At 39.0% G+C, this 18,498-nt stretch overlaps 1 protein-coding gene and 1 long non-coding RNA gene across 2 annotated transcripts; both read left to right on the forward strand.

Annotated features, from left to right (window-relative positions):
* Window positions 1–105: 105 nt before the first annotated feature.
* LOC131783397 (renin receptor-like) lies at window positions 106–12,947 on the forward strand. Its single transcript, XM_059100173.2, has 17 exons — window positions 106–233; window positions 626–681; window positions 5,381–5,512; window positions 5,920–6,007; window positions 6,268–6,317; window positions 6,838–6,966; window positions 7,910–8,041; window positions 8,518–8,554; window positions 8,680–8,762; window positions 8,982–9,035; window positions 9,301–9,372; window positions 9,709–9,786; window positions 9,953–10,023; window positions 10,149–10,275; window positions 11,712–11,783; window positions 12,174–12,233; window positions 12,439–12,947. The coding sequence occupies exons 1-17, from the start codon at window positions 179–181 to the stop codon at window positions 12,640–12,642; spliced, it is 1,500 nt and encodes a 499-aa protein (XP_058956156.2). The 5' UTR covers window positions 106–178; the 3' UTR covers window positions 12,643–12,947.
* Window positions 12,948–13,802: 855 nt separating this feature from the next.
* Window positions 13,803–18,195, forward strand: LOC131783486 (uncharacterized). Its single transcript, XR_010717954.1, has 2 exons — window positions 13,803–14,222; window positions 17,278–18,195. It is a non-coding gene; the product is annotated as an uncharacterized lncRNA (long non-coding RNA).
* Window positions 18,196–18,498: the final 303 nt, after the last annotated feature.

The following is an 18,498-nucleotide window of genomic DNA, read 5'->3' on the forward strand; positions in this document are numbered from 1 at the left end:
CTCTATAGTTATTCATTAGTCAACAAAAATAGTTTTCTCTCACTCTGCAAGGCATATCAAAATTCGTGCTAAGGTTGTTGAAAAATTACGGATAAAAGCAAACCTTTATGGTAATTTCAGGACCATTGAGAACAAAAAATTTGAGCCCGCGATATATTATCTCGTGACCGATTGCAAGATGGCGACGAAGCCAATCGTTCTTCGCTTGTTCCATTTCCTCTTCGTTTCAGCAGGTAAAACATCGACTCGTAATTCAATTTTTTAACTGAAACAACCATTAGTTGTCTTTCTTCCATATTAGATACTTTCAAAGTTGTAATCGTTTCCCCTGTGGAGCAAAATATAACATAAAATTCATTCTTAGGCTCATTATAGTTAACTTAAATATTGTTCATAACCATATCTCGAACTTCTTAGTCATCGCGTTTGATTTTCATTCTCATCGATTGATTCGATAATGCATCTCATAATTGCATTCTAAAACATCATTTTTTCAAAGACATTACAATTTTCCTCGCTATTTAACCTAATCATAATGCTATCCTCACTGACTTAGCTGCGATGTACATGTAAATCGTAAGCGAAAAACCTTCCCACTACTTAGATTTCTTTTTTACGTTTGCAGTTACAGGCTTATTAAGGAACAGGGAGGATAGCTTCATCATTAGAGAACCAGGCAAGGTACGTCAATTCCGTTCTTTCTTCTTTCTGGATGGTAATTATCACGTTCGAACATGGATCTTTTTGTTAAAGCTGTGATCATGTGCACATAATCAGAGACGAGCGATAACTTCGACCTACTAGTGTCTAAAGTAACGCTTCGATCGTGCTCCAGCTAAGGCGATGGTACAAATTCCTTGTTTGTCTTTTTTCTCTTATGAATAGTGCGCCTAGAACGGCGCGAAACATCGACCGTCGTGGTAGCTAACAATCTGAAGTTTCACATAGCGATCTCGTCATCGGTTTTCTTTATCCTAAGCCATCGAAAATCTTAATCTTGTTCTTTTTTTTTCTCTGCTTACAATGCTTAAGTTTGCGCGTTTCCTTGATGAAGTGGACAGTTTTTAGTGTCACATCAGTTATGGGATATCCACTTTGACGGACATGAATTCCTTCTCAATACACTTATCATGTGAATTGACCATTCCACTCGAAGTGACATATAAATCCTTTTTACTTTAACCGATTTGTTGTGATGAAGAGTAAATTTAATTTTGTTTATGCGAATAATGGCACACAACACAAACCAAATTATTAAGAAGTTTGTGTCTTACAATCATGTGTCCAATTTTAAATATATTTCTGGAAGACATGTTGCTGTAATAGTTAGCAGAATAGAAGTCATATTTGAGTGTCCAGATTCAAGCTCTGGTGAACTCTCACCGTGCCTGTTACCTCACTGGAATGTAAATAGCACCATTGAAAAGACAGTGAGACCTGAAGATAGGCTGGTGTGTGATGAGAGGGAGGAGGGAAGGGGGCTACTATGGAGGGATATTCCATCCTGCGTCTCCATAAATATATTTGTCAAATAAAAATGGCCCAAGTACACAATGCTCAAAAAACATACCTTTTCACGTTTCTAGATAAAGAAATACTTATTGGTCTGTAGACCCAGCTGTATGAAGAGTTTGTTAAAGCCCTTGTAGTGTTTACTTTGAAATGATCGGTAGACCTTAAAACATTTATCTTAACCCTTTAACTCCCAAGATCTCATTAGTAATTCTCCTTACTATATGCACACAGTTGTTGTGATGTTAGTTTGGAGGATCTGGTATTGGATCAACTTATAATCCCTTGATTGATAATTTCTCTTTAATTTGATCACTTGTCTGCTTTATATTGTATTGAGATTGTAAGGAGAAATTCTGTCTTGGTCACTTGTGGGATTTAAAGGGTTAAGTGCAGATTACATACAATTCACAGTGAAACTCGTCGTGAGCATATAGAGATAAAATTCAGAGTTTACTGTCGGTGTCCATTTCGATTGGTGGTTCATGTGTAGACAATTTTTGTTGCAGAATAACACGGCTCAACTGAAAAACTCGATACCTAACTATGTATGCATTTCAGCCTCATCAAACATGCCTTGTGTGAATCATATATGTCTGAGATTCTTTTGTTTTCTTCCTCTGAAAACGCGACACTTCCTAATTCCATTTTGGTCCAGGGTCAGTTAACATATTGCTTTGATAAGAAGGAGCAAAGTCTAATGTGTCACAATAGTAATTTGGAAGGATGTATGTGTATGTTTGACTTTAGAGGGTGAATAATCATTCTACTTGCCTGATGGGCAAGGCTTTTCCTAAGTGTGTTTACTTGTCAGCATGGCTCTACTCTTTTCATTTCATTGTGTGAAAGAACAGTGTATGTGAACAGTCCAAAGGAACTTAAAACCCTTCCTTTTATATTCACCCTTCAATCTCATTTTACTTCCAAAAATGTCTATCGGTCAAGAGTTCAAGTAATTACATTAACCCTTTCACTCCCACAAGTGACCAAGACAGAATTTCTCCTTACAATATCAATACAATATCAAGCAGGTAGGTGATGAGAATAGAGAAGAATATCAATCATGGGATTATTAGTTGATCCAATACCAAATTCTCTGAACTAACATCATAAGAATTGTATGGCAGATAGTGAGGAGAATTAATAATTAGATCTTGGGAGTGAAAGGGTTAAAATGTGAAAGAATGTGACCCTATGTAAATTAAAGGCAAGTGGTCCATCACCAAAGCCCTTATCAGATTCCTGAAAGGGAAATGACTAAGAGTCTTAAAACTGATGAATTCCAATCAGGTCAAGACTTCTCTCACTTCTAGAAAATCAGACCACACAACTACAACTCCTAGGTGTAAGCCATTTACTGAAATGGCTTGGATTATTGGTTATATTCTGAGTTAGATGCCAGAGTGCTTGCCTGCAGTTTTTTTTTAGTTTACATGAAGATGCTCGGGTGTTGTGATGGCATATACATGAACAGACAACTTGGGAGAGGAACTGTGAGGTGCAAACTATTTCTTGTAAGAGGGTAATTTAGTGTTTTCAACTGAGTTGATAACGTAAATTGGCCACTGTAAAGAGGTTAAAGGCTGATGATTTGAGCATTAGCCCTTTTCCAGAGTGATTACCAAAGGGCTAATGCTCGAAATATCAGCCTTTAAACTCTAAACAGTGGCCAATGTATGTTATCAACACAGTTGAAAACACTCAATTACCCTGTTATATTCTCCCACTGACGCAGCACCACAGTTTTTTTAGAAACTTACCAGTATCCCATTTCTAGTAAGGGTCTCACTAAAGATCATGATAAGGGAGTTAACAGGAATTTCTTGTTAAAGAGGGTTCAAGTTTTCAAGAATCAACTGTAGATTTCCTTTCAATCTTTCTAGGAACTGGAAGGTATAATTTTTGCCACATAATGCATTAAGATCAGTAATGAACATCTTTTCTGACGACTGGATAAACATGATGTAGTTTTTTTAAAACTGTACTCAAGACAATTCACTCTTATTACTCATCACTGTTTCTCTGGACTGAGGCAACTAGGACCACAGTACTCAAACTGTATCAGATGCTAGTCCATCACAGGTTTTTCTTCCATAATATCCAGCTTTCCCCCCCCCCCCTCCTTTTTAATGGACTTTTTTCCTTGGGGTAGAGAGAGACTGGTTTTTCCCACTTACACAAAACCTTGTAATTTTATAGAGAAACAATTTTTGTGTTGTGCTGAACACATCATGTTACTTTTACGTGACTTCACGATTTTCAATGTGGTGATGAGTGTGTTATTTATGAAGAGTATTTTACACACATGATATTGCTGTAAGGTGACTTTGCACAGTTAGAAGCTTGTTTGTTGATTTTCACATTAATCCATCATTAAAAACTACTGTTTCCTCATGTGGGGCTTTTCTTGCTCTAAACATGAAGAAGTATTCGGACAGGAAAAGCTTTCTTTTTCAAGAGCGATGTTTATACAGCAGCTCAACGGTCTAATTTTTTGCACTCTATGAATCATTAGACTTTTTTAAGCGCGAACTGCATATAATTTTAGTACGAACAAAGAACACTCCATGTAGGGAATAACCATAGTAAGCGTGCTAATTTATCATGCAAAGGCATATTACAACAAGTACATTAGAGGTTTTCAATTAAAACAGTAAAAACGAGTAAACGAAATGCTAGGTTGAATTGATATTTGACTGTGTCATAATGAGACGTTGATGTCCAAAGTTTCAACAAAATTGAAATCTCTTCTGTCGTTTTTGTGTATTTCTTTTTGATGATTTTTCTCAACGTATACCCCACTCACACCCAAGCTAAATTGCGTTTTGACGCTGTTTGTCAAACACGGTTTGAAATTTTTTTTCTTCACTTTAGTCGCTTAAACTCCCGTTTGTCGTCTTCAACTTTAGCTGACTGAAAATTTAAAGTTAGTAATTACTGGGGCCCTGTGTAAAATTTAGTCTTTCAGTTTTCTGTTGCTAATTTTTTTCAGTCCAACCCGGTTAAAACAAATTTTTTTTGCTTTGTGAATGGGGTATTTAGTTAAGGATTTACCCGGCGTCTGTTTTCCTTGTTAAACAAAATGATATTACACGAAACAGGCCATGTTACTGTGACTAAGGCAAATTAGAAAACGTTTCAACTATGTTGCCTCGTTGCAGAAATTTGGAAAGAAAATTCAGGTATTGCATGTCGCTCTTTTGGGTAATGTTATGTCTGGGAAAATTCAAATCTTTGATGCATTTTATATACCAAAAGATCTCAGAATATTTTTTATATTTAGAGGAACCTTTTTAGGAAAGAATGTTATAGTAATAATCAATTATATTTTAATGTCAAAAAGAGATTTTTTAGAAGTGTTGGAAGATTTAGTTAATGATAATTCGTCTAATTAGGAACACTATTGTTGATAAAAACTTCACAGAATTTCCGGTTTTGATACTGATTCTTTGTGACCGTAATATTACGAGAGAAGAGACTTGCAACGTGAGTAAAGATTCACTTTGCAAGGTGACAGGTACTGACTGATATTTCAAATACCTGATAATGGCCCTCTTATAGTTTGTCGAATCGTTAGTAATTATTATGAATAGTCTTTTTTCAGGGATTCCGTCACCCGCACGATGAAACTTCGCGATGAATTGTTACTTCTGAGTTCAAAACATTTACTGTTTTTTGATTAATTTACCTTCGAAATGAGCCTTGAAGCGTTGTATTTACCCCTTAGTGTAAACGATTTAGAAGTGACCTCTCCTCAGAATTCCAACGCATAATCCAGAAGTCTTACCGACAAGGACAGCCCAGCAACCTGCCTCTACTATTCACTTGTATGTTATCTAATGTATTGAACAATCTTTTTCCCCCCTAGAATTCAGATGTATCCAAGTTTATCATTGCCCACACCCCAAACTATGTGACATTCCTACCAAACGCTGGAGCAATTCCCTCGAATGAAATTTCCGATGTTATGGCACTCGCCTTGGGATTTTCTTCTACTAAGGTAAGCCAGTTTGTTCTGCCTTAACAGAGACTAAGGTTCAAGTACACGACAGGCTGTTCATGACTTGTGTAGATGTTGAAATGTGTAATGTACACTAACACTGCTCGTTAATATCCCTCAATGGCTTCTCCTGCCCTCATGCCTTTGCTACGAAGACAACCATGAAAAATGGTCATCTCAGAGATGATAGTGAGGTTTGAATTCCAGTGAGTGGTGGGAATTGAAGATAAATTTAATTTCCTAAATTTTCGTTCTTCTCCTCTTTCTCCGACGATGAATTAAATGTAAATCGAGTCGATCTTTTGGCCCTTGACTCGAATGTTAGATATTTTCCCCAAACTTGAAATCAAGACTCTTCTTCATCCTAAATTGTATATTGATAGCGTTGGGGTCATTAATGTCCATAGGAATTGAGCTGGGGTGGTTTGCTAGCAGGAGATGTGTTCCGACGACCCAAAGCTAATGTGCTGATTACGGTTGATGGCGTTACAAACGGTACAGTAATTTACGAGGCTATTTTAATGTAGTTTTTCTGCTTCTGTGACAATTATGTAAGTTCGTCGTAAAGGAAGACGTCAACTTTTACAACGAACTTACAAATACTTTTCCTACACACAGGTTATTGATGTGAATCTTTTCTCCTTTTGAATTGAATATTGTCGTTAATCTTGACGCTGTTTGGTTTGGTTAATCTTTTTGTTAGCTTTTTAAGTAAAATATTTTTTTCTTTTGTTGTTTCTTAATGTGCGTGTTAGATGACAATTTTGACCTACCAGGAAGGGCTGCGTCATATCCCGTAGCAGAGGTATGTGAATGCAGTAGACTTTCCAAAAATACATAATTCTGTGGAATTAGAATTTGACCATGTTGCTTGTGGTCTCGATCTATGGACCTCTCGTAATTCGCTGGCCTTCCACGTTGGGTAAATTTTGGGCCCACGCCCTGAGGCTATCAACTGCCTTGTGCTCTTAGGGAATAGATTGAGGCTACAAGGCTTCCAGGTTCCTTTGTCCGATTTCAACCTGACACTCTGTGGACACTCTGGCCTGGTTTTTGTGTCAAAACTTGAGGATCACTCCATGTTCACCATGTTAAACCGAGCAGAAATTTCTCATGTGCACCGAGGCGGCCCAGTGGTCGGGCGGATGTAGAGAAGCTAACGATCGTTGTTACCAGTTTTTTCCATAATTATGCTACACCACTAAAGCTATGCGCCCTACAGGGAATATAGAAGGGAGATTTAGAGCGACGAGAAATTAACCTGCGCTGTCACCTTGTTGAAGAGAGACTAAAAGAAGCGTGAACAATTTTTTTTCATTTCTTAGTTCGAGGGTGTTGTGAGTTTGGCTGGAATTCTGTCCACGTCAAGAGCCACACACGAAAACCTTCCGACGCGCGTGGCCAATGTGTTCGGTGGCAAGTCACTTACAGTTTCCATGTCTGGAAGTGAAGTGGTAAGTGACGCCTTGTGTTGTATGTCCGTTCCTATGCTATCAGGTGCTACAGGCCATGGGGTGTAGGGGAGGAGTAAGGAACATGACCAGGTGCTACGGATAATGGGGTGTCAAGGGAAAGGTCAGGAACATGACCAGGTGCTACGGGGTATGGGGTGTCAGGGAAGAGGTCAGGATCATCACCAGGTGCTACAGGGTATGGGGTGTCAGGGGAGGGGTAAGGAAAATTACCAGGTGCTACAGGGTATGGGGTGTCAGGGGAGGGATAAGGAACATCATTAGGTGCTACGGGGTATGGGGTTTCAGGGGAGGGGTCAGAAACATGACCAGGTGCTACAGGGTATGGGGTGTCAGGGGAGGGGTAATGCACATTGCTTACCACACTGAAAAGCTCAGCTTCCTGTTCTTGATTTCTATTTGACGACCTTGTTTCATTCTTTTTTTCTCCTTTTTTATTTTAATCGTTTGTTTTTGCCTTTTTTTTTGTTTTTTTGTTTTTTATTGATTGTTTGATATTTATTGCATCAAACGGCCCAAATTGGCGATTATCGAACTTGACAAACGCACATTTCTCTTGCGCAATAAAAATGATGCCAATCCTGGCCTACTTTTAGTCAATGACTCCTTCCTTGTGCCTTGTAGCATTCAACATTTGTACTTGAGAAAGACAACTAGTTGGAGGGTGGGGTAAGTTTCTAAAGCAACTATGGTGCAGGCGTTACCAGAGTCAGCCCTTCTTTCGTTCGCTGTGACGAAGGGCTAACGCTCGAAACTTCAGCTTTAGAAACTCTTTACGGTGGCCAATTTACATTATTAACTTAATTGATAAAACCAAACCATATAGTTTGAGGAAGATTGGGTACAAAGGTTAGCGCAGGTATGGCTTTACCGCGCTTATACATATTTATTATAGTAATACAATTTGCTGTGTTTCCATGTTCAGTTGGCGGCTGCTGGTCATACAATAGGCACAAATAGTTACACTTCGTTTTGGAATCAGGCCGAGAACAAGTTTGAACAGGCCGAAGAAAACACCGTGCAAGGTCTGGGAGACTTAATAGTCACCAAAGACGAGGTAGGATTCGAGTGAAGCAATTAACGGATCAACAGCTATCCTCGTACAGAAAAATCGTTTTGGGTGTTAGCACAGCTTGTTAAATGTGGCTTAAACCCTTTACACCCTTTGGATAGTCTCCATACTATCCTCTGTTTATTTCCTTAGATGCTGACAAGGAAAATTTGTTTAACAATGAAGAGGTTCTTTAGTTGATGATCACGTCCTTTATTCTCATGACCTTAGTGTTTGATTCAGAGAAGATGGTGTAAGGAGAAATAGGATACTAATCACATATTGATGAGGTGGAATTTGGGATAAAGGCCCTTTATTCGTAAAATTGCCATCTAAAAGATACCATGTCTTGCCATGATTTACTGTAGTCAAACTCAGAACAACTAGGTTAGCAGACCGAGTGGCCGGTATTTCCGTAAAACATATTGGCGTGAACAGTTGGTTAGACTTTATTGAATTAAACTGACTCGTTTACCTTTAAGATAATAAAAAGACTGGAGAAGGCTGACTTTGGTAAAGGTATGTTTCTTTCTTTTTTTATTAAGCAGTCCTCTATGAAGCTGGGTCGGATAAAAACATATAAGGAGATGTACACTTAGAAAAAAAATATACACTTGTAATTACTTGTCTTGTTTGGTCGTCAGGTGTAAAGTTTGCTCCAAGCACCAAGGAATTTACTGTGTCAGTGCCTTTGAAAGGAAATGCTGTCTTCAACATGGAAAAGAAGGTTTTTCATCTTTGCTAACCAAGTCTCCTTTTTAAACATTGTAACAAATATGTTTTTAGTTTCATGCAAGGGATGACACTTTTTGGTTTAGTAAGCATATAATATGATCTAAACATATTCACAAAAAAGCAAACAAACATGCATTTGTCATCTCCAGTTGTATGAACTCACTTCCGTGTCAAAGAGTGCCACTGAATTTTCGCGTAATTTTCTCTTCAGGAAGATTTTCTACTCTTCGCTGAGGTCGATGCCATCCTTCAAATAATAGAGAAGGTGAGAGATTTATCCTCAGAAGAGATCCCTTTTGCGATGGCGGGCAAACTGTTTTACCTCTGCGTACATGCTAATAGGCTTACTTGGCCTCGTTTTTGAGGTGAAAATCGCATTCATGTAATGTTGAAGGCAAAACAAGAATTCCCAATTTATATGAATAAAAAAAACAACAACAATTAGCACGCGATTATAAAAGAAGATTTTTGTATTTTCAAGAAACTCACAATTTCAGAACATCTTTATAATTCCTTGTTTTGTTTTGCAGCTGAGCTCTGATCCTAGCCTTGTGCAAGATGGCGTTCCAGATGTGTTCACTTTGGGTCTCTCTTCTGTTAAGGTAAGGTTTTGCTTAAGCTCTCTCACACGAAACTAGAGGGTTACAGTGTAATTTTAGTTTTTTAATCTGTTCGTTTGTTTGACTGATATTTTTTGTGCCCTTTTTTTCCTTTTTATTTCAATGTGTTTGTTTTATACACATGGCTCTATTTTTGACTTCTATTGTTTTGTGATTCACAATTTTGCATATTACTTTGCAGTTAAATGCAACCTATAACTTTCTGGATTCGAATGAGTTAAATATTGTTGTTGTGTTCCAAATTTGAGCTTTTCATTTACTCGCAATGTTTTCCTCCTTATATGCACTAAATGGTTTCTACTCATGCCTCGTTTACAGGGACTTCGCCGTCGCTATGGTGACCAATCCTTACAGGCAGAAGGAGCTATTCAATTTTTGAAGGACATGATTCCCCAGGTAGAGATCATCAAATGGTTGCCTTGTTTCACCAAGCACCTTAACCGCACCTTAACCGCACCTTAACCGCACCTTAACCGCACCTTAACCGCACCTTAACCGCACCTTAACCGCACCCTAACCGTACAATTTTAAACCATTTCATTCCACTATTCTATCGTTACAGATTGTGAAGAAGTTCTCTGATTTATACAACGGAAACGTTCTGGTGGAAGTTTTGTCGTTGCAGTGGCTTGGGTAAGTTGATAGCATTTTCTTTGTTATATTTAAATAAATTTCTGTACACTGTGGAAGCAAATGATTAATCGTGGGAAGTGCTGTTACTAACCTGTCTTTTAATTTCCCCCTCCCACTCCCAACAGTGATCTTCACACCAGATACCCACGAGAGGTGCACGCCGTCTATCAAGAAGTTGAACCTCACCTGTTATCACAGTCAAGGGACCTTTTCCATGACCAGCTTCCCTCTGTTACGCTCAGGCATGATCTAGTGAGTATTTGCTGTTGTTTGAGTGGAATCAGTTATGTTTGTATACTTTGTTTTTATGCGAGTGAATTTTTAAGGTTTTATTGCTTGGTAACAGCAACATTCAAGAATGGCGAGAAAATTGAGAGCCTTTGCTTGATTTAATTTTCTGATTCCCTCACCCTTCCTTCCTTTTCATTCATTTCCCTCTCATCGCGTTTTTTTGCGTCACATCACTGTTCACCGCTCCCTCACCCTACCTAATCCCAACTCTTTTTCTCCTCCCTACTCAACCCTCGTCTTCATTCCTCTCCTCTCTCCATTCCTACCCCTCCCCATCTTCTCCTCTTATTCTTTGAACCCTAGACCTGGTACTTCTCTCCTTCATTGGTCTCATTCACTTCCTCCTTCCTTTACTCCTCCTACAGACCTTCCCTTATCTTCCTCCACGTTTTTTCCTTTCCCCCTCCATCCTTCTCCTTCCCACCCCTCTCCTCATATTCTCCGTTCCCCTCCCCTCGCACCCCACGCCCCTCCCATTCCCCTCCTCCCTTTCACTACTCCATGTCTTCCTCCTCCTACAGATCTTCCCCTATCTTCCTTCACTCTTTTCCCTTTCCTCCTCCATCATTCTCCTTTCCACCCCTCTCCTCATAGTGTCCGTTCGCATCTCTTCACACCCTACACCCCTCCCATTCCCCTCCCTCCTTTCACTACCCCATGTCCTTCCTAATCCTACAGACCTTCCCCTATCTTCCTTTACTCTTTTACCTTTCCCCCTCCATCGTTCTCCTTCCTACCCCTCTCCTCATATTCTCCGTTCCCGTCCCTCCATACCTTACACCCCTCCCATTTCCCTCCTCCCTTTCACTGCCTCATGTCCTTCCTCCTCCTACAGACCTTCCCCTATCTTCCTTTACTCTTTTTCCTTTCCCCCTCCATCCTTCTCCTTCCCACCCCTCTCCCCATATTCTCCGTTCCCCTCCCTTCGCACCCCACGCCCCTCCCATTCCCCTCCTCCCTTTCACTACTTCATGTCCTCCTCCTCCTACAAACCTCCCCTATCTTCCTTCACTCTTTTTCGTTTTCCCTACTCTCCTCTTATTCTCCATTCTCCTTCTTTCACACCCTACACCCCTCCTACAGACCTTCCCCTATCGTTCTCCTTCCTACCCCTCTCCTCATATTCTCCGTTCCCGTCCCTCCATACCTTACACCCCTCCCATTTCCCTCCTCCCTTTCACTGCCTCATGTCCTTCCTCCTCCTACATACCATCCCCTCTCTTGTCTCCTCTCCCTTCCTATCCCTCCCTTGTCATGCCCCCTCAGGTCACCAATGCCTTATTTTCCACATGCCTTCCCCTTCTGCTCTTTTTCTACCAGAATACAATTGTGTTACTATTACTGTTAAACTGACCAGATTTTCAATAAAGTTGTTATCTGGATTTATTATTGAACAGGAGGAACAAGCGAAGCAGTCGTTGTGTGAGTCATTGCATAATAAACTTCTTTCCGTACAGTCTGCTCTCAAGGTATGTGTTTGGTTGAGTATTGTGTTTTTTAGTTATCAATTTCCTTCTCGTCCCAACAACAACAACCTGGCAGATCGCGCATATACTTATCAGAGAATTATCAGTGTGGAGAAACGAGATTGATAAATTCACAAACTTACTATTCCATAGTATATGATGAAAAACGTTTCAACGCGTTTTCAAAATTAACGACTGTCTTCTTTGGATTGAATTTATACAGCGCATGCGCAGGGCACTTCATGGTTTCTTGTATCGTTTCCAATTGTTCCTATGTACTCCCTAATCCGTCTTTTTCTGTTTCTTTCAAGTTATTTTCTTGAAATTTTTTTACAACGGCGTTTGACGGTGCTGAAACTGTCCATTAAACTTCGTCACCCATGTTTTTTTCAGGTATATTGTAATAGAAAGCCCAGAATCCGGCGTGCAGTGGACAGTGATCCACAATACCAGGTACAAATGTATTTCAGGTTAAACAAATAGATTTCTTCGGCGTGGGATTGATCAAACCTTAGTTTGCAAATGACAAATGATGTCTTTAACTCCAAAGGAAAACTTAGATGAAGTTTAAAAGTTGACTTATTCACTGGCATCTACCACTTAAAAAATAGTCTATTTATCGATATGTTACTCACTAGTTATTGTTATCGTCTAATAGGCTGGTTCCGACACTGATTTGGGCAAAGTGAACTTGGCCACCGAATACTCCGAGGACTATCCCATAATATTCAACATCTCGTTGTGGCTGCTTGTAGTTCTAGTCATCTCCTTATATGTAATATGCCTAGTGATGTGGTACATGGATCCGGGACGTGATAGTATTATTTATCGCATGACCAGTCAGAGAATTAAGATGGAGTGACTCGGTGCTCAAAGTGGAGAAACTCTTGGCAACAACAGAATTAAAACTGATTGACACACATTTTGAGGTTAAACAAACTGAGTAGTTGAGTATCTTATGCAGCAGTGATGGAGATGTCAAGTATTTTCTTCTTCTACCGAATGGTAATTGTTTCCAAAGTACGATCATTGCGATGATTTTTGTGTCAAGGTTCAGGTTGATTCATTGGGAGACGAGATTAAATTTTTTGTTTGTTTGTTTGCAGTTACTCTGGTTTTTATTTTGATAATATTTTAGAGGTGATGAAATTAAATGTCTTTCAATTATCTTGTTTGGTTAAGTTAATTATCCTCAAATTAGTGGGTTATGCTCACGTGTGAATACTCATTTACTCAAAGATGATGCACCACATATCAAACAAAGTAAATTTTTGATGTTTCTAATATTTTCGCACCTGTAACGCATATTCGTTTACCTCTTTGTCGTCGCAAGCTTTCTTAATTTTTCAATCAATGAAGACTGAATATAGCTAAATATATAACTATACACTCTCAAATCAACAAATCTTTGAAAATAACCCTGCCAGAATCGATAGGCTGCTGTTTTGTACAATTCGATCGTTTTCGTCACTTTCGAATACATGTCGTGATCATACCATATTTTCTGAAGTTTCAAATCTGTCTATCAGACGAACTGTTTAACGAGATGAAGGTAATGTTACAATCATGAAGCAACTATGTAAACTCCTCTGCCACGTGAGCATGACGTCGTAAGGATCGCCCCTCAGTGCTATTTCTTAAATTTACCTAAAAAAGGAAAAGGCAAGGAATAACTATTTTTCTTTCAGAGAATGACGTCAGCAGGATCCCCGCCCCCCGAACTAGTTCTTAACTGCCCAAAAGGGGAGAAAAATATTTGTTTGCTTGTTCGATGCAGATGCACTCCTTCAAAGCACGTATTTTGCTGCGCAATTTGCGTTACACTGTAATTTTTTCCAAACAGTTGACTGATTGACGCTAACTAGTGTTTTAAAAAAAGGTTATATATTTTTTAAAATTTTTTCGAAGCAATATACCTAAGTTCCGATGATTGTTTTCTCAATCCAGGCCCTCCCCGCAACGAACTCTGATAAAGGGCTCAAAGACGATAACAGAGAAAATAGCGAAGATAAACATCACAGACAGGTGATAGGAGTCGTTACCTTGACGCGATCGGTATTCGAAATTTCTTCCACTGAATATACTGCCACTGTGAAAACTTTGAGCTTTAACTGTCTGAACACTTAAAGGATTATATCTCATGAGATTACTTCAAAAAAAAGAAAGACTTTATCAAGGAAGTGGAATTGTGTCGAGGCCTTTTTCTCCAGTCAACAAAGTTCTCGATTGTTCTTTCAAACCCTCCTGTCATCAATTCATCACGTGGCAGAAAACTGAAAACCTGGCCCACATATGTTTTGACAAGACAGCGGTGAAGCCGTGAGTCAGTATTGTAGTCGGCGATTCCATCGTCATTAGAAGTCCCCTTTCACAAGCACTACGGTAAGATGGCAGCGAGGAAATTCGTTGGACTTCTTATAATCATTTCGTGTATAACAATAGGTGAGTGTAATGAATCTTGATTTTCATGTAATTTTCAGATATCTTAATGGTAGCACCTCGCAGAAAATATTTTCTGTTTGAATAGTAACTGCCTTCGTGTTCAGCAACAAACCGGGGCCAAAATAAAGGTTATCTGTCTTCTATCGTTTACCAACGCAAAATTCTCTAAGGGTTAGTATGAGGGAAACCTGGATTTGGACCCACAAGATAATACTGCTAAGCAACCCTTAAAATAATATCTACTGCCACTTAATCCGCTTTACGAAAGTAGACAATCAAGTTACGACATCAAAGTTGATTTCAGAAAAAACGAGAATCAACTATGCGTATGCGTTGTAATCTTTCATGATGAAGAATTTGACTTGATTTATTCAAAAGAATGATATCTACAAACCAAACTGAAAAAATGCTTCTTTTCCGGTCGCCTCTTCTGAACTCCTCGCGGTGATCGATGCGTAATGTAAAATATGTTTACCTCACACCACATCAACAACTGTGTGTCAGTCACGCGATAATTATAAGATCGTTCTTTATGAACAAAATTTTTTAAACATAAAGCTCTGGAAGATACACTCCCAGTTAAACAACACAATCGTTGAATCAAGAAGTGTTCTTATTTAACAAATAGAGAAGCCTTGGCTGTGCTCTGTTCTGTTATAAAGCACGCAGGAAGCGGCTAGAGCACGAAAGAAGTGTAGGGAGAAACACGAGACGTAGTCGAGTGTTTCTTCCCACTTCTTGAGTGCTTTAGCCGTTACCTAAGTGCTTTATAACAGAACAGAGCACAGCCAAGGCTTCTCTATTTGTTTTATAATAAAGAATCCATTAAATTCCCCGAGCATTACTTTCAATTTTCAAAACAAACTTTATTTCCAAAGCGAACAACAGTGTCGTCAGCATGCTCTATACTCTCATAAAGCACGCTAAAATAAGCCAATCAGAATCCCTGTTAGAATGGTCCAATAATCTGATTGGCTGTACAAGACTAAAGCTGTCAAAAGTGTCAAACCATCAAAGTTAAAAAACCATCAAAGTTCACCTTCTGCGATAGTTTATAAACTAAAATAGTTCGGTAGGTCGAATTTAACACTTTTGCTTGAAGTTTTTAAGTCTCTAATACAGAATCTTGAAGTGAAATGTTCAGTGAACTTCAGCCGAATTATGGCTCATAAAAACACGCGAGTTTTTTCACATGACAAGGTAGAAAACAAACTGTTCAGGGCGAGTGTTTTTTGAATGAACGACAGCCGAATTCACCGGAATATGAAGATCGCTCGGGATGACAGCGCCGCAAAACTCGGCTGCAGTGACAGATGTGACTTTCCACTCAACGGAAAGGATATCAGAGCAAGCTCTAATTTTTTCACTCGAAGGGCGGCCGATGTAGTTTCTGAGGTTTGCTGTGATGACCGGAGATCGCCATGATGAGCGAGCCGCGATGGACTTCAGCATGATCATATTCGCTCAGACACCGTCATGATTAGAATGAATTTTAAAAGTTATGCCAGTTTGGTTATATTTTTCATCATTTCTGTTTTGTTCTGTTTTGTTTTTGAACACTGAACTTTATATACTATATGAGTGTTAGCTGTGTTTGATTTTTATTTCCGTACGTAAGCTTGCAATCTAACTGAGCGTGAATCAATCTTTAAAACCTCGAATGTCTATTTTGTTTTTCCTTTGAGGATTTTCGTATCTACTCACGTTTTAATAACGTAAATTACGGCGCCTGGTATGTTTACAAACCTTTCTTTGGTTCTTCTATTGCTACTTGCCGGCTCGCTTGTTCCGAAATTTCACTTTCAATTATCGGAAAAAAGCTAAAAAGAAGTCCCGGAAAAGGTCGAACATAGTACAGTCTGGCAGATGGCGTGACAGGTTTAGCTCAGCTCTATGCTCTATACTCTCATAGAGCACGCTCTTTCAACCAATGACACCGCGCGTTATATCCGAACTTTATTATAAACAATATTGGTGATCAAGGTAGCGTCCTCGATAGATATAGCCCACGCTTACTTTCATTTATTTTAGTAAATGAAACCTTTCCGAGCGAGAATGAAAATTTTGGATTATTTTTTTCTTCATTTTTATGCGTTTGTCCTGATAGGGTTAGTGAAATAACATAATCCAGTATAATCTCAATCAGAACCAAATAATCCGTTTAGAAATGTTATCCTCGACAGAGCAATCGGGCTTAAGGTGAAGCGAAAAGTTCGTTTACGAGTTGATGACAGGTTTTCTTAGGAGTACGTCAGCAGAGATGGAAAAGATCGTCAACAGTTTCAAGTGTATTTACATAGGAAAATCATTCAGCCATTTTACGAATTTTTCACTTTCTGCGTAATCCTTCATCACATTTCCTTCTATTTATACGTGAAATCAAATCCAGAGTCTTTTGACCGAGACGAAACGCCGCGTAATGCAAGTCAGGAAGTAATCAATCTAAAAAAAAAATGATTTCACTTTCGATTTTTGATGAATTACATGGGACTTTCGTGGCAATTTCAGATGAGTGCATATACTGGTTAAGTTGCATCATCTGACTGAATCGCAGGATTGAAGTCTACTTTTTTCGATGATGTAATCAATGAAAATAATTGAACGTATCAGCATGACCTAATAAAGATTTCGACTGTAAAACATTCTAACTGATCATGTCCGGTATTCTCAGGGTTAAAAGATGAGAAGGGAGGTGGAAGAGTGGAACTCTAATATGTTTCCATTAAATAGATTATTATTATTGTTATTATTATTATCATTATTATTATTATTATTATTATCATCATCGTTACGGTTATAATCATTATCATTATTTACTTTTATTATCAGTATAATAATTTTTATCATGATTATTACTTTTGTCATCAATATCACCATTTTTTCCCCAGTCTCCTTCGTCTTTACTCTCCGCTTCCTTCTCTCGTAGCTCCGGACTCTTTACCTGCCTGTTTAAGAACTTTTGTTGCTATACATTACCAGCACCTTATTCTTACCAAATTGCCTTTATCTTTTTGTTCTATCTTCATTTACGTGTGTCGCTACGTTTAATTTTTAGGATCTTGTCTGCAGTGTTACAGTTGCGTTCGCGAAGACAAATCAGACGCTGGAGAATTCTGCAAGTTTCCATCATCATCTGAACTGGGAGAGAACACTATTGTCAACTGCAGTGAGGGTCAGAATCGGTGCATGATCAAAAAAATGACTCAAGATAATAACGAAGTTACGATTTTTAAGCGAGGATGCGCCAAAGAAGGAGATTGTTCGAACAGTTGCACAGATCCAGATGAACAGATGAAAGATGTTGTATGCGACTCCTGCTGTGAAGAGGACCTCTGCAACAAAGGAGAAGGACCGGTACCTGAGGCGGCCAAAAAGTCAGGAGCATCGCGGATAGCAGTGATTAGGGGCCTATACACTATCGCGGGCTCCCTTTCGTGGTTCCTTTGGTAACTTTGTCGTGACCGCTGCCGTTTAAAGTACATTTAGTCTGCTCATGTGTTTGTTTATCTTCATGATGTGGATTTTACCAATTTATAAGCGTATGTCGGTTCAATTAGCTCTGTATTATTAGTAGATGTAATTTTTGTGATTGTGTGAGTTAACAGAATAGTGGGAGAAAATAGTGGTAGATCAGCAAAACATCCCATCTGCTCTCTCCAAAAGGACCCTACTCTTCTTGATCATAGACATCCAGTTAACATGAATGATTTGTATTGCTTGGTTAATCAAGAGCAGCACTATAGAATAATAAAACACACCTATCAGTGTCTGTTGACGAGTTTTGCCATACTAAGCAACTTTTTGGGGGGGAGGGGGGTGGGAAGGATCGAAAAAGATACAACAAAAAAAAAGAGCGTGACACAAGTGATCTCTAGGAAAACCGGTTTAGACCGGTCGAGCGAGCACGAGGCGAGTGGAGAAAAGTGTAGATGTAGACAGGGGAGGGCCAAGCGAATAAACACGTTGTAAAATACGCTGTATGAACGTCGTGATATCGTCGTAACATAAGCATTAGGTACTATTCGGCGTTGTATATATCTAGAGGACATTGCATATGCATGGCCGCGCGAAGATACGAATTTTATCTTTGGGTGTTGGTGAGAAAAGCGAACGAGTTAGAGATATCATGAACACGAGGAATGATCAGTGTACCGAGGATTTAGATTTTCTTTCTTTTTACAGGATGTAGTTTATTTTCACAGGTCGTTGCTCAGCTGTGTACACATTTGCGACTGAAAAGAAAGTAGAAAAAAATTATAATCGGAAAAAGGTTCGT

The sequence above is a fragment of the Pocillopora verrucosa genome, chromosome 6, assembly GCF_036669915.1.
Source record: "Pocillopora verrucosa isolate sample1 chromosome 6, ASM3666991v2, whole genome shotgun sequence".
NCBI classification, from domain to species: Eukaryota; Metazoa; Cnidaria; class Anthozoa; order Scleractinia; family Pocilloporidae; genus Pocillopora; species Pocillopora verrucosa.

Coding starts and splice junctions, on each gene's coding strand:
- LOC131783397 (XM_059100173.2), top strand. CDS start 179: ATGGCGACGAAGCCAATCGTTCTTCGCTTGTTCCATTTCCTCTTCGTT. Junction 6,967..7,909: donor CCATGTCTGGAAGTGAAGTG/GTAAGTGACGCC, acceptor TTCCATGTTCAG/TTGGCGGCTGCTGGTCATAC. Junction 8,042..8,517: donor TAATAGTCACCAAAGACGAG/GTAGGATTCGAG, acceptor TTTACCTTTAAG/ATAATAAAAAGACTGGAGAA.